This window comes from Paramacrobiotus metropolitanus, unplaced genomic scaffold, assembly GCF_019649055.1.
Source record: "Paramacrobiotus metropolitanus isolate TYO unplaced genomic scaffold, Prichtersi_v1.0 Parri_scaffold0000023, whole genome shotgun sequence".
Taxonomy (NCBI): domain Eukaryota; kingdom Metazoa; phylum Tardigrada; class Eutardigrada; order Parachela; family Macrobiotidae; genus Paramacrobiotus; species Paramacrobiotus metropolitanus.
This window is the reverse complement of record NW_026570243.1, coordinates 12,311-26,541: the sequence shown is the minus strand read 5'-3', so window position 1 is coordinate 26,541 and position 14,231 is coordinate 12,311. Positions and strand designations below refer to the sequence as shown.

The window sequence follows — 14,231 nt, the reverse complement described above, 5'->3', positions numbered from 1 at the left end:
AACACATGAGCACATTTCACAATCAATATTACGATCATCGATTGTTATGTTGTTGTCGCCATCTGGAAACGTTTCCACTGAAAACGTTTAGCGGTATAATTACAATAGTTACATACACAACGAACAGTGATATTCACTGCCGGAGTGCATTGTACCTGAGATAAAAGGGAAACTGTCAAATAAAAATTACAGCATCTGCTAGACAAAGAAAAGTTCGCCGCAGAACACCGTTCATCATAAACCGATAAATTATATCGTCACTCCTAATTAATAAAATCCGTAATCATTTATTGTAACAGTAAAAAAATAGTTGTAATTAGTGCAATGCCTCTGCCGCTAGACCGTCAGCAATTATGCCGACACAAAATTACCTGTACACGAACTTTAAAATCTCGATGAGAACAGCACGGCAAGTTCAAGGCAGAGAATTTGATAATGGCCCTAAAACAATTACTCTTGCATAGCACGCACGCATAATCGCCATTCGATCAGCACCGGCATATACACTGACATTGTGAGCCGCGCCGCTATAACAAGGAAACGAACAGGCGTTTATAATAGACCGGAGCGAACGGACGCGGCCCGGCGTTAACCAGTCAACCAAGAACACCCGGCACAACAGATTCATTTAAAAGCACTACGTTGCGCATGATCACAGCAGTCAGCGGTACATTCGCATTCTTACTCAACAAGTGGTTTTTTCACTGACAAGCCGGTAAAGAATGAAGTGTCTGATTGTGTTGGCCGTTGTGCTGGGCGTGTCCAGCGCCGGTGTGGTTAAGCGGCAAGCCCAAAGCCCGGGTGTGTTCAGCGCGTTGGATCTGCTGCGCGGCAAGAGCAAGCTGAGCAATGACGACATCCGCAACATGGTGCTGACTGCGCAGGCCGGCCAAGACTATCCTAATCTGGCCAGCATTCCTGACTCCACCTTTGACTGCAGCGCCCACAAGCCCGGATTCTATGCTGACGTCTCCCAACGCTGCCAAGGTAAAACTGAATTTTGATATCCAAATAAGTTATGTAATAATATGCGTCATGCAATTAATTTTTTAGCTACTGTACTTTTAAAAAAAAATATATTTGATTATATATGTTTTCAGAACAATTGCATTATTTTGACTTTTATATGTAAAGGGACATATTCTATTTTTGCCGACATTATTTTCCTCGCTTCTCGTATAGGCTAAAAAGATAGTCCACCAAATTAATACGTGATCACTCGTCGCTTGTCAGCCACGTCCTTTCTGTCATCCTTCCGAATTCCCATTACTAATAAAATGTTGCGAGAATATTGGCGCGAAAAACTGAAAATTATTGCACCGTTACTTAACTGATGACCTTTGCAGTTGTCCGCCGCTGCGATGTCAACGGCAACCAGACTTCTTTCCTTTGCCCCAACATGACCGTACGTCATCCAATACACCCCGGGCTTTCTTGATGCTATGTGCACTACCATTCTGCATTTATTGTACAGGTCTTCAACCAGATCACACTGGTATGCCACTGGTTCTGGGACGTTGACTGCAGCCTGTCCGAGACGTTCTACGATTACTCCAACAGCCGTCTGTACCAGGAGAACGCTGTCCTGTTGGATGACGAGACCACCTACGAAGAGACAGCCGCTGCCATATCTGCTTCCCCGAAAGCCGCCGCCGCCCCTAAGGCCGCTGCCCCTAAAGCTGCTGCCCCTAAAGCCGCTGCCCCTAAAGCCGCTGCCCCTAAAGCCGCCGCCCCTAAAGCTGCTGCTCCTAAAGCGAAAGCAGCGGCCAAAAAGCCATAAAACGGAATAAGCGGAAAGAGGCAGTTAAGGATTCGTTACCGCGCCACCATTGCGGTTTTCTAAATCATGTCAAACTTTTCGGTTACAACTTCTGAATATTTTTACTAGTAGTGTGTAATGGTCTGCTGTTTGTGTACAAATACGTGCGTTGTACAATTATTTAAACTTGTCGGTATTCCGGTTTCTAGGTGCGCTGTGTTTATGTCAAGAGAATAAAGACGCAAACCTTTCATCACATAATAATAACGATGATATTACTAATGACTATTAGGAGGGTGCTTTGATAATGACAACTTGTGCACTTTGAAGCGTGCTAATGATGATATCGGATGTTTCGGTAATAACGCTAATGATGCTATTTTTTTAATGGGCAACAGCCAATCCACATATCGGTATGCTTCAGCAGGTTTACACTAATTAAAATGATTAAATTTTAAACATTGAAAAAACACCCATAATCATTATTGTCATTCAAAATCTTATGATGTGCACTCAAGGTACCCAGAACAGCTGCTGCGTTTCCTCTTACTACAGCCAAACTTAATCGCTGCCTTAAAAAGGCCGTGGATCTAGGCTCTCCTGTAGCGTCGCGGATCTTCCGGCCAACAAAACGAATCAGTTCCGCAAACGATGTTCCAAAAGTTCCGAACGTCTCGACCGCCAGAGCGTAGAAAAAATAGCCCAAGCCCTCAACGAATGCGTACTTCCGCCGCTTGAAATTTTCCGCCAGTTGTGCGACACTCCCGGCTTTCAGGGAGCTAGCATGTACATGCGACACGGCCACAGTATCCCAACAAGTTGCATCCCATACCACGGCCTTTCCTTCGCGCACAGGAATCAAAGTCATCCCATCCGGCCGCTTGCCGTCTTTGTCAGACAATCCAGCCGGTTCGCTTTGGCAGGGATAGCCGGCGAGCTCCAAGCCGCGTTTCGTCTCATTGTTCAGCTCAACATGTCGCGACCATCTGCCTTTGCTGCTAGGACAAGACAAACCGTGGTGGCCGTTTGTTTCCACTCGGCTTCCACAGTTTACGCAGTCGTGTTCCTCCACAACGGGCAGCCCAAATCGAAGAGCAATACCAACTCTGACTTCTTCATCTCGCAAGAATGTATGTAGAGCAGGTGCTGGAAGGGCATTTAACCAGGCGCCGGAGTCACGTTGGAGAGCAGCCAGCAGCACTGCCTTGTCCGTTTCATTTACAGCAGCCGCTTTCAGGGATGACACGACACAGTCTATCGAAGGTCGATCCCAGGCCCACTGAAATTTCCTGCTTTCCTCGGATGGTGGTTTGCAATTTGACCATTTGGACCATTCTTCTACAACGGAATCCAGTAACGCCACCGTCGCAGGCTGGTAGATTTCGGAAACCAGCGAAACCACCGAAAACGCCGACGCCAGAAAGGCGGGAAAAACTAGCGCTTTAGTGGTTCGCAGTCCAAGTCCACCGTCCCTCACAGGCAAGGTCATCTGGCTCCACTGGAGATCTGTAGCACGGATATTCAGAATAGACTGCATCCCGACACGTACACATTCATCCATGACGTCAGTGAGCGCCATGTGCTCGTAGCACCTAGATGTACGGAAACCATAGAGTAACTTTGGGATTAGCAGACAGTGTTTGAGGAGATAAAGGCTGAAATGTGCGGGTATCTCTTTAAGGCGGCCGAGAAACTCTTTCAGCTGCGCAGTTATGCTCTTCAGAAATGTCACGCACGCTGCTGATGTTAGTGGTGATCCCAACAAAACAAAGTCATCTTCGCCGGTGACACGCATATTGGGCCAAACATTAAGTACTGACTGGACAGCGTGCTGGCGATCCGCAGAAAAACGTCCCACACCGTAGACTTCACACTTGTCCAGATTCAACTCTAATCCCATACTGAAGCCGCGAGTAATAATAAGGCGTATGGCTGCGATAACTTTCTCAGCAGGTCCGGCTAGTGTGACGTCATCCAGAAAACCGATCGCTATGTCACAGTCTAGATCGTCGAAAAGCGGTAAGGTTGCCAGACTATATCCAAAGGGGCCATTCGGGTCGCCTTGTTGCACTCCCGTCTCGGACGAAATCTGGTAAGAGCCACAAGACAAGCGGGAGGGATGACGGTAGCACTGCCAGAAATAACGGTAGTAGGCAGGGAAATGGGATTTTATGGTGGACAGGAGAACGTCACGACGCAAAGTGTTAAAGGCGTTACGAAAGTCCAGTTTAACAATCACCCGTGCGTCATTATGAACCTCCTCCACATAATTCCTTACTGCATGCACAGCCGCTTCAGCTCCTCCTCGTATCCCAAAACCCAACTGAGATGAGGTAAACATTGCAGCAGCTTCATCTGCGCATCGCCTACTAACGATCTTTGACCACAGGCTACGCAAAGTGTCCCCGACAGCAATCGGCCGTATACCTCCGTCCTTTTTCAGTAGAGGAATTAGATTAGCTCCGAAAAGAAACGGCCTGATATCCTCAGGTACATCTTTCCGTAGCAACATGGTGGCCAGATCCGTCAGGGCAAGACAAAGCTCACTCTGTGTGTCATCCTTACGTCCGAGGAGGTCCTTCAGATGTTGCGGGCGTAGACCAAACACTCCTCCAGCTGAACCGGGCGGAAAGCTGAATGTGGCTGACATCAACTCGGCTGGAGAAACAGCTGTGGCGTGTGCTGTATCATCAGGTGGCGCTGGGAAATTGCAGTCCTCCGGCGCAGGTGGATGCTTATCACGAAGCGATTCCACAGTCCGAGGATTGATTTCTGCAATTTTGTCGTCCGCAAGTAAAACTCTGATCGCGCCCTTAACATTGCCGTCCTGCAGCATGGACGTCATCTGCGCGCGCAGGTGATCGGCTGTAGCGTCTCGCTTGTGGGGATATTCGCGCTGAGGGACGGCTTGGCGTTTGTCCAGGGACAGATCGGCGAGATTCCTTCTAACAACTGCCGCGAGCGAGTCTTTTCGTAGTGATTTTGCAGGGGGAAGCGACAGAGCAGCTGGTGCAAAAAGCAGCAATGCGATCCAGCTGGCAGAGTCGTTGGTGCGCACACACTTCTGGACGAGATCGGTTAGGGTGCGAGCACACTGACGTCGCACTGCTTTGGGGATCCTGAATGCTATTGAATGTTTCGGTAATACCTAGTAACCTAATTTTAAAGTGGTAGCGTCGGGTTATATCCGTGATAACAATTATGAATGGACATAAAGAAGCGTGCAGTACTTGTGCTACATGTACGCTAGATTTAGGAACAGATGCATTAGTCTCGGTTTTAGCTGACTCATTTGCTTTTCCGAACCGTTAAAATTTCGTGTCATGCTGCAGTACAGAGCAGATATGTTGCAGACCGATAAGAAAATTTTTTCAAACAAGAGGTGCCGCTCTACTTGTGGGTTGCTTCAGCGTCCGAGCTTGGCGTTCTGGGTGGCAGCCTCGGCTCATGTTAACTGAGACAGAATTGGTTTCGTGTGGATTTTCTTTGAGCAGTTGCTGGCCGGGTTCGCGTACTGAATAGTAGTCTCACTTAATTGTTGCCAGATTTATCACAAGAAAGACCTGCACGCGATGATCTTAACCATCCCAGCTTGCCGGTAATAACTAATAACTGGATCCCAGTGCCGTCCAAGAAGCTCCAATTTTCCATTAGGCGTATGCGCTAATCATTTAATATATGTCGACGTGATTCAGAACTGCTGGGTCGAGCAGAATGATAATGCGGATTCCGTTGTGCGCACTGTGGTACCCTGGCACACCGCGGGCACTCTGGCACTATGGTACCCTGGTACATCACTGTGCTCCGTGCATCACAAGTCTTTCCCACCTTATTACGCCGCAAAAGGATGGTACAAAAGTGCTGATGCACGGAAGTGTCTTGTCAGGCCCTGCCGTGTGTTGGCTATAACAAAATTGGCGGGCATCATTAGACGAATGCTCGTTGCGACTGATTACCGCAGTACATTGGGGAGAATCAAACCGCTACAGAAGCAGAGTCGGGCAGTTGGCAATCGTTGAATGTGGAAGACCTCTGCGCGTATCATGTGGCACGCTTAATCGACATCATATTACGTGATTGTGCAGTCATAGCCGCTTCCTGTTGCCGGCGTTCTATATTTCTGTGAAGTTACCGCTGGCAGTGGAATTTGGCCCCGTGGTGTGTGGACTGTACAGCGAATGCCCTCGCTAAACTTCTGATTAACGAGTTATGGGTCTAGCTCGACCAAAAGCTTTTTTATATGGATTTTTAGGGTTGCAGCTGAGAACTGCTCGTCTGCATAGTGTAAGGAAATACGCATGTTGTTTTTCGCATGTCGAATACTGACTGTTGTTCGCTGTCTTAAATGTGACTATAAGTAGCGGAACTAAGGCAGAGCCGCCTTTTCTTCTCTTCGTTGCCCAGGGTGCCAGCTGCAGATGTCAACAGGAATTCCGCTCTGCAGCTTTTCAGCCGTAGCCTGTCCTTCATTGCTTCCAGTTCTGTCGTGTTCGTAAGTAATGTAAGATTTTAATATCTCCACAGCAGCGCTACCGAACAACAACTAAATATAAAAGTAATGAGACTGACAAATACAGCAATCATATTGCTATGCAGAGCACTCGGACTCGGACAAGGTCAGCCATAATCGCGTGAATACATAACTGTAAAGTAAGTACAGAGTACTAGGAGAATATCACCAAGTTCTGTTCTTGAAAACTGTACACCTGATACGAAGTGGATAACTCAACCCGCGCGGACGACTGGAAGCTTTGAAAACTACAGAGCTAGCATACTACGAGCATAGCATACTCGTATTAACCTACACTGCTACCGAAGGTCGAAGTTAAAAGCAAAAACTGATCGCCGCTTGCATAAAAACAGTTATGCGCGGCAAGATGCGATCGAAGCGATGCGACGCAGGTTGCACTGGAAACCGGTATCGTTGCGATGGGCATAGACTGTACTCTATCTTCGTGGCGCGCACCTTATACATAGTTATTCCTGATGTACATAGTTATTACTATAATACTATCCCACTTCCGTATTGTAGCGAAACTAGATACAGTGCTGCATCGTAGTGAGATACGCTTAGGAAATCACTTATCAGACCCTCCCTCAGTTCAGTATTTCTGGATATGCAATAACGCACTGAGTACTCGGTAAGTCCACGACAGGCGAAACCTGGTTGGCCTTCCGCTAACTTCCAGCGAGTGAAAAAAACGTTACTGCTAATTTAGAATTATTGCTAGAAAATTGGCTATTTAAAGATTTCCCGTGGCAATAAAGGATTACGAAATCCAAGTCTACCGGGTACTACTGCAGTTCGAGAAAATACCCTGTATAGAGATTTTATTATTAAGCAGTTTTTATTGTAGCTTTTATTAATTTTCTACTGCTCTTTAATCAAAACGCAACTAAACCCAACAATACAACTGACCAAGCCAAATGAAAAATTACCTGTGGCCGGTTACCAAGACCACGGAAAGGTTCTCGTGAAATGCGGATGTACTGAACTCTTAAACACTCGTACGTCACATTAACATTTTCCAAAAAAAAACAGTTTTTGTGATCTTAATCGTATGAAGTGCTCTTAGTTAAGACAAAAAGAGACACATTCATTGGACTGCTGTACAAATAGTTAGAAAAATTATGACCGATGCTCATCCATCGGGAACTCATCTAGTGCTTATTGCATTTATCGATATTTTGCTCCAGACACTGAGTGTACAAAGTACGCCCACCAAAACTGTCCGATGATCGCCCAGGGTGACAGTGGGCGTGTGTTCAGTATGTGACCAGAGAGCACCAAAAATCCGGCTGGCATTTTGACCGAATAAAAATTCTTTCGGAAAACTTTCTGCCGCTGTGCTGGCCACCGGAAAGTCGGCCGGCGTTTTGGCAAAACCATAGTTCGGCCGGAAGAAAGTTCTGCCGGCGTTTCGGCGCTGCTCGAGCAAATCTGACCAAATTAATCGGCTTGCCAACAATGGGAACTGCTACGGTAAACGGGACAGATTGGGTTCTTTCGGAACATCGCATGCAACTTGGCCCTTGGAGCTTTATGAATAATCGGTCTGGTTACCCTGGTAGACGTAGTTCCGTTTTTATTGGCTGTGGCTCGGTATGCTTTTGGGTTGAATTTATTGGCTGTGTCTTTGGTATGCTAATGGGTTAAACATTCATTAACATTTTTTCATCGGTGTTACGAGTTAAGCAAAGACGTTTCTAAATATTTAGCCTGCGCCGCTTTTACAATAATTTCATTTTGATGGTATATCCATACCGTAGTATGTGCTCGTATTTGTTTTTATTTTGATGTTTTACAGCATTGACGCAAAATATTTTTTGATTAAAACTGCCTGTCTGTTGAAATCTAATGTTTCTTAGTTCTCACAATCTGAACATTGAGACCAAATGTCCCTATGGCGAAAACCTTTACTGCGTGTTGTCTCTTAGACCAAAAATCAGATGACGAAATGTCTCAGAACTAAACGTCACCGATTGTTCCTACACTAATTGTCCCATAACTATTAACTGTCGCACGGCGTTTGTCCTTAAAATCAACCGTCTCCGGCGAAATGGCACGCGACCAAGGCAGGGGGTAAAACGTGGCATTGGCACCTGCCAGTGGCACTGCCAATGGCATGGCGAGCAATAAAACCTGGAGACTCTGGCAGCTGGCATGCGATAAAATCTGGCAGATGCCGCATAAAATGTGGCAATTAATAAGTTTTTAGTCAACTACATAATTTTCAAAACATCTTGCCGGTAAATCGTCAGTTTGACATGTATAGTGTTGTTCGCATTATTGGCCATGCATGAAGTTCTTAAGTAATCGCCGGCACAAACAATTTCAAAAGGTCACATTGCATTCTTCCAGATCTACAAAGTAGAAAGCACGCCGCTGGAATAAGGCTTGCGAATGACCGCGGTGCTTTAATCGGTTATCAGCGTTATAGGTAGGGTACAGTGTTGATTACACTCACCGGGTCAGTGCAGTACCAGACAACCAGGCTTCCAGCACGGTAGACGCCCGATGACACATCACCTGGGCCTGCTTTTACTCGACTTTTGTTGCACTGTTTTTACCTCCGGTAAAAATGCACACACACAGATGAGCACTTGTGTGCAAGAAATTAAGGGAAGTGTGCCGGTACGTTGTGCAAAGCAGGTGTGTGTTAACTAACACATTCACTTTCGAGCACCTTTTTCCCTTGCTTTAAGCTATCATAATCAAATACTTGGCGAGAAAATTATTTGTGGTGCGTGCAACATCCGGTTGGAAAGAGAAGGATAGAAATAAAATTTCAGCAGTTCGAACGCACTGCATTGTACAAAAGTCTCACTATAGATTGCCCTTTACCTTGAACAACACTAAGCCAGGTTTCCATAGTTTCTTTCCTGTGCACAAAAACGGTCTTCAGGACAATGATGACAAATAATTTGGCTATAAAAATGTCGTGAAACAATACCAAAAGGTGTTCGAAAGTGCGCGAAAGCGAGAAATACCGTAGACAATTTGGTACCATGCATGCAATGCATACAATTTGGTACCATCCACAGGCACACTTACCTTGAATAGATGACCGTGAGAAAGACGGCACTGAGCTCCGGTTTATATCCACGAAGTCAGCAAAACGACCTTCGCTTCATGCGTAGTTTATACTCGAAATTTAGTTGATCAAATTCAAAACGCAGAAATTATGAACTTAATATTACTTGCGCAAATTGACATAACAGTCGAATACGCAAATATAGTACGCAAATGTAGACTAACACGAATTTATTTTCCCGTAGTATGTCCCACTATGATCCTGTCTACCTTGGTGGAGTCAATATTTCATGAACATGACAGTACTGCGGCAGAAGCCGGCATTGTTAGGCACTCCAAAAACAGCGTTCCAATCAGATTCAAATGTGTATGAAGTTACTAATACTATGAACATTTCAACGCAACCGATTTTAACGTGCGCACACTGTCGCTATCGCACACCAAAAATATAAAACAAACAAATCCATTTCTGTTAGCTTTGCCGCTTGGGTTCATCTGAGCTCTGCTTGTGTCGTCTTTTAAGTACAACGGGCGAAATTAAATCATCTAGCAAAACTATAAGAGCTGATAAGGCTAGCTGTTTGTAGAGCTACTGTTTGTCTGTATACTGCAAATGTAAAAGTGGGCGCATACAAGGCGCCGATTTTTTTAGAATAACATCGAAGTTTCACATGCACGCATACTGAACATGAGCCGAGCCGGCGATAGTCAGCAGTCAAAACATTCTGTAGCCAGCACAGATAGATCGTGCTGCAAAAGCGCGGCTTCACTCACTTATTAACTATCCTTTTCTCGGCAGAAATCAATTCGTGGTGATGCTTTACAAATTACAACACTATAGTTTCCCTTGTGATCGAAACATTTTGTCTTCAATATTACGGCAGATCGTGGAGAATTACTGGGTATGTTTAATTAACATTACAGTGTCTGACTTTACCGATAATTTATTTTTTTATGACTGTAAAAGTATGAGCACTAGGTTATAATTATTTTATTATCAGTTTTGATTGATAATGATGCAATATTATTACGTATCCGCATAGTTATTAATAATCAGTTAACTACAGCTAGCGCCGCGTCAGTATAGTTCACGTTTTAGAGTATGTTACAATTTCAGTTATTTTTATCAGTGGTTTGACATAAAGCATACAAGAAACAGCCTCGGCTCCGCCTCCGCGTTTCTTGTGGTCCATGGCCATTTTATTTGAATTTGAATGAATATTTATTAGATTAACATCAGTCTATTCGTCGAAAGATGATCGGTACATCCAATAGGGCAAACACGAATTTTCTATGAAAATCAGTTCATGATTCTCTCAACCGTGAAAGCATTCCCTTTCGCTGTACATACAGATAATTCTACGATATCCCCTCCCGAAAAGAAAGCCGAAATAACAGTCAATAAGGTGTGAAATCCGAAACAGTGATAGTGCACTGGATCACTAGTTCGGTAAATCATCACTTCACTGGCTCTTTTCACTGGAAGTTGGTGTGTGCCCAGTGGTGTATGTCCGGTCAAATGTGGTGGCTCAATTACTTGCTTAGCTAACCGGTTCCGTTCGCTGAACAGTAGTGGTAGCTCGGTCACTCATGTACACTGTACAATAATGACAGCTTGGTCACTCGTTTACCTACCGGGCTCTCTGCACCGGGCAGTAGTGGTAACTCGGTCACTCGTTCCTTAACCTGCTTTGTACACTGGACAGTAGTGACAGCTCGGTCACTCGCTCACCTACCGGCTCTGTGCACGGACGGCACGGACGGTAGTAGTAGCTCAGCCATTCGTTCTCCAACGGGATTTCTGCGCCGGATAGTAGTGAAAGCTCGGTCACTCGTTTTATCTCGGCTTCGCTTCCGCGTTTCTTGAGGTCTACAACCGGTCTGTTCGAATTTCTATTTTAAATCGTTTTTATTCGTATCTTTTGGCTCTGTCAACTGGACTGTAGTGGTGGACTGGTGGGGCTTTCTGCGCCGGACAGTAGTGGTTGCTCGGTCACTCGCAAATCTAACGGACTTTGTACACTGGACAGTAGTAGCAGCTCAGTCACCCGCTTTCCTTCCGGGATCTGTGCACGGACAATAGTGGCAGCTCAGCACTCCATCACCGCACGGGCTTTTTGCGCCGAACAGCAGTGGTAGCGCGGTCACCCGCTGTCCTAGCGGACTTTCTGCGCCTGACATTAGTGACAGCGCGGTCACCCGCTCAACTTCCGGGATCTGTGCACGGACAGTAGTGGCAGCTCAGCACTCCTTCACCAAACGGGCTTTTTGCGCCGGACAGCATTGGTAGCCCGGTCACCCGCTGCGCTAACGGACTTTCTGCGCCGGACATTAGTGACAGCGCGGTCACCCGCTCTCCTTCCGGGCTCTGTGCACCGGGCAGTAGTGATAACTCGGTCACTCGTTCCCTAACGGGCTTTTTACACTGAAAAGTAGTGACAGCTCGGTCACTCGGCATCGGACAGTAATGACAGCTCGGTCAACCGCTCACATAGCTATCCATAGTGGCACTTCGGTCACTCACTGGCTTAGCGGGCTATTTTAACTAGAATGTAGTGGTATTTCGGTAAACTAACGGGCTTGTGCACTGAACAGTGGCGGTAGTTCTGCCTATCGCTGCTTGGCAGGCACTTGTTTAGAAATTGTCCTCGATGACAACGTTGGATATGTAGTCGTTCTTGTCGCAATAACGCCAACGGTCTCCTAATTAAACTGATTCTGATATTTTAATTAGTGGAAAATGCTTTCATTTTTAACTATATTTTATTTGGTTTACGTGGCAACATTGCCTGGTTAAAAATGCCACGATGATAATTATTATTATAATAATTTAGTTACATTTGGTGAAGGTAGTCAAAACTCTTCCGCTGTGGCGCTCGAAGCGGGAGAGGTTTTAAAAAAATGAATACTATCTGGCCGGGTTTTCGACTACGGGCTTTCAGAATTTAATATTGGTTTTAGTCAGTCTTTTCTGGTTTGCCGGCTCTGGTGTATCCCATTCGTGGCAATATAGATCTGAATCTTGATATCTGTACAGTGCACTGTACAGATATATGCTTTGCACACATTTTTCAGCCAAATATGTTTGTAGATGCAATTTTGGGTACAATCATTGAGTTTGTCCACCTTCGAGAAGTATAACGTTATACACCATGAATTGTTTGTCAACTCCTGAGTCGGTTCACTGGAGGGTGGGAATCATACAAATTTTAAATAGAATTGCTGTGTTAGGTGTAATGTGCGAATAGTTTTGCATGCTATAGTACGGTACTATGCTGCACTAAAAATAACTGAAAATAACTGGGAAAATCAACGGAATATGTAAATGTTAGTAAAACGGGTCTAAACGTTCATATTTCCAGTTGATCTCATAAAATTAGATCAAATTTGTTTTGGATTTGACAGAAGTGTTTAATTACTTTAACACTGGCGTTGACTTACGGCAGCCATCACAAGTTAAACCATCAAATGAGTGTGCGGAGAAAACTGAAGACTCATTTTTTCACCAATTAACCACACCTGATTAACCAAATAAATTATCAGGCAGCTTTATGGTTAACCGCGAGCAAGGTGGACAGTGTATGCCGCAAGCCTTGCGGCGCAAGGCATATAATCTACTCGGCCCGTTTCCCTGTACTGCTGCCGTCACCTGCATGGAGTATGACGTTACGGCATTACATACGGTTAAATCAGGTGCGGTACATAAGCACCATGTATAGCCACAACGTAAAACACCAGCCGGCTGACATCAGTCAGAAGTCTATTTCAGATTGCACGGTTTGTGTTAGTTTCGGCTCCGGTTCCATGTGGAACCTTCGGTTCCGGATTGTTTTACGTCCGTTCGCGACGTTAGAAGCTGTAACCTAGCGTCGTGCGGTGACGCGTAAAAACTATCTGCCTTACGCGGATGCTTGCAACGGCTCAGACACATGAGTGAATGGCAGGCCAGCGTATGCTGCCCGTGGATCTTTTTTTAGCACTCAGACCGCCGACCGTTAGCAGGGAGGTCACGTCCTCGCTCGCACTCAACTCGATTATAGTAATTTTTTCGTTGCTGTACGTGACCAAAGTGTAACCGCACAAAGATCTGAAGCAGTTCTCATCCTGCCAACGTACTGCTTATCTGACGCCGTGCGAGTCTATGTACGGAGCCTCTACCATATGGAATCTGAAATAGGCTAGTAGTACGAGCGACTGGTTCGACTAGACTTGTTCTTCCCCCTATATTTCAGCGGCTTGCCTTCTACTCGTCTATCTGTGAGTGCCTCGTCAGCCGCGATTGTATTACGCGCCTTGCGATTCTGTTTTATGGAGTTACTTTGCTCAGAATGCAATGTGACCTTTTGAAATTGTTTATGCCGGCGATTACTTAAGAACTTCGTGCATGACCAATAATGCGAACAACACTATACATGTCAAACTGACGATTTACCGGCAAGATTTTTTGAAAATTATGTAGTTGACTAAAAACTTATTAATTGCCACATTTTATGCGGCATCTGCCAGATTTTATCGCATGCCAGCTGCCAGAGTCTCCAGGTTTTATTGCTCGCCATGCCATTGGCAGTGCCACTGGCAGGTGCCAATGCCACGTTTTACCCCCTGCCCGCGACCAAATGTTCCGCGGCAAGGTTCGCACACCCAACCGAAGCTAGCGCAATCGAAGAACAAATCAAAACAGAAACCGGAGTGTACCCGTTAGCGAAATTAAAATTTTTTGCCTTGATAAGGCAATCTGACAAAATGCTTTGGGACCTTACAGACGGCTGAACACCATTAATCAGCGCTTCGCGATATGAAACATGCATAAACGGATACGATAACTTCCCGATGCCGATCCTCACAAGGATCACCCGGGCGAGTCTCACACAGAATACCCTGTGCGAGACTTGCCCGGGTGATCTTACACAGCGATTTTGTCACAGCGATTTTGTCAAA

The 14,231-nt window shown here is 45.6% G+C and overlaps 2 protein-coding genes across 2 annotated transcripts; one reads left to right on the top strand and one right to left on the bottom strand.

The window, feature by feature from the left end:
• Positions 1-643: 643 nt before the first annotated feature.
• LOC129587112 (uncharacterized) lies at positions 644-2,026 on the top strand. Its single transcript, XM_055480708.1, has 3 exons — positions 644-987; positions 1,347-1,405; positions 1,475-2,026. Exons 1-3 carry the CDS (start codon positions 723-725, stop codon positions 1,778-1,780), a joined length of 630 nt encoding a protein of 209 aa, XP_055336683.1. The 5' UTR covers positions 644-722; the 3' UTR covers positions 1,781-2,026.
• A 187-nt stretch (positions 2,027-2,213) lies between these two features.
• LOC129586997 (uncharacterized) lies at positions 2,214-4,604 on the bottom strand. The gene has a single exon (XM_055480573.1). The coding sequence runs from the start codon at positions 4,602-4,604 to the stop codon at positions 2,214-2,216; it is 2,391 nt and encodes a 796-aa protein (XP_055336548.1).
• Positions 4,605-14,231: the final 9,627 nt, after the last annotated feature.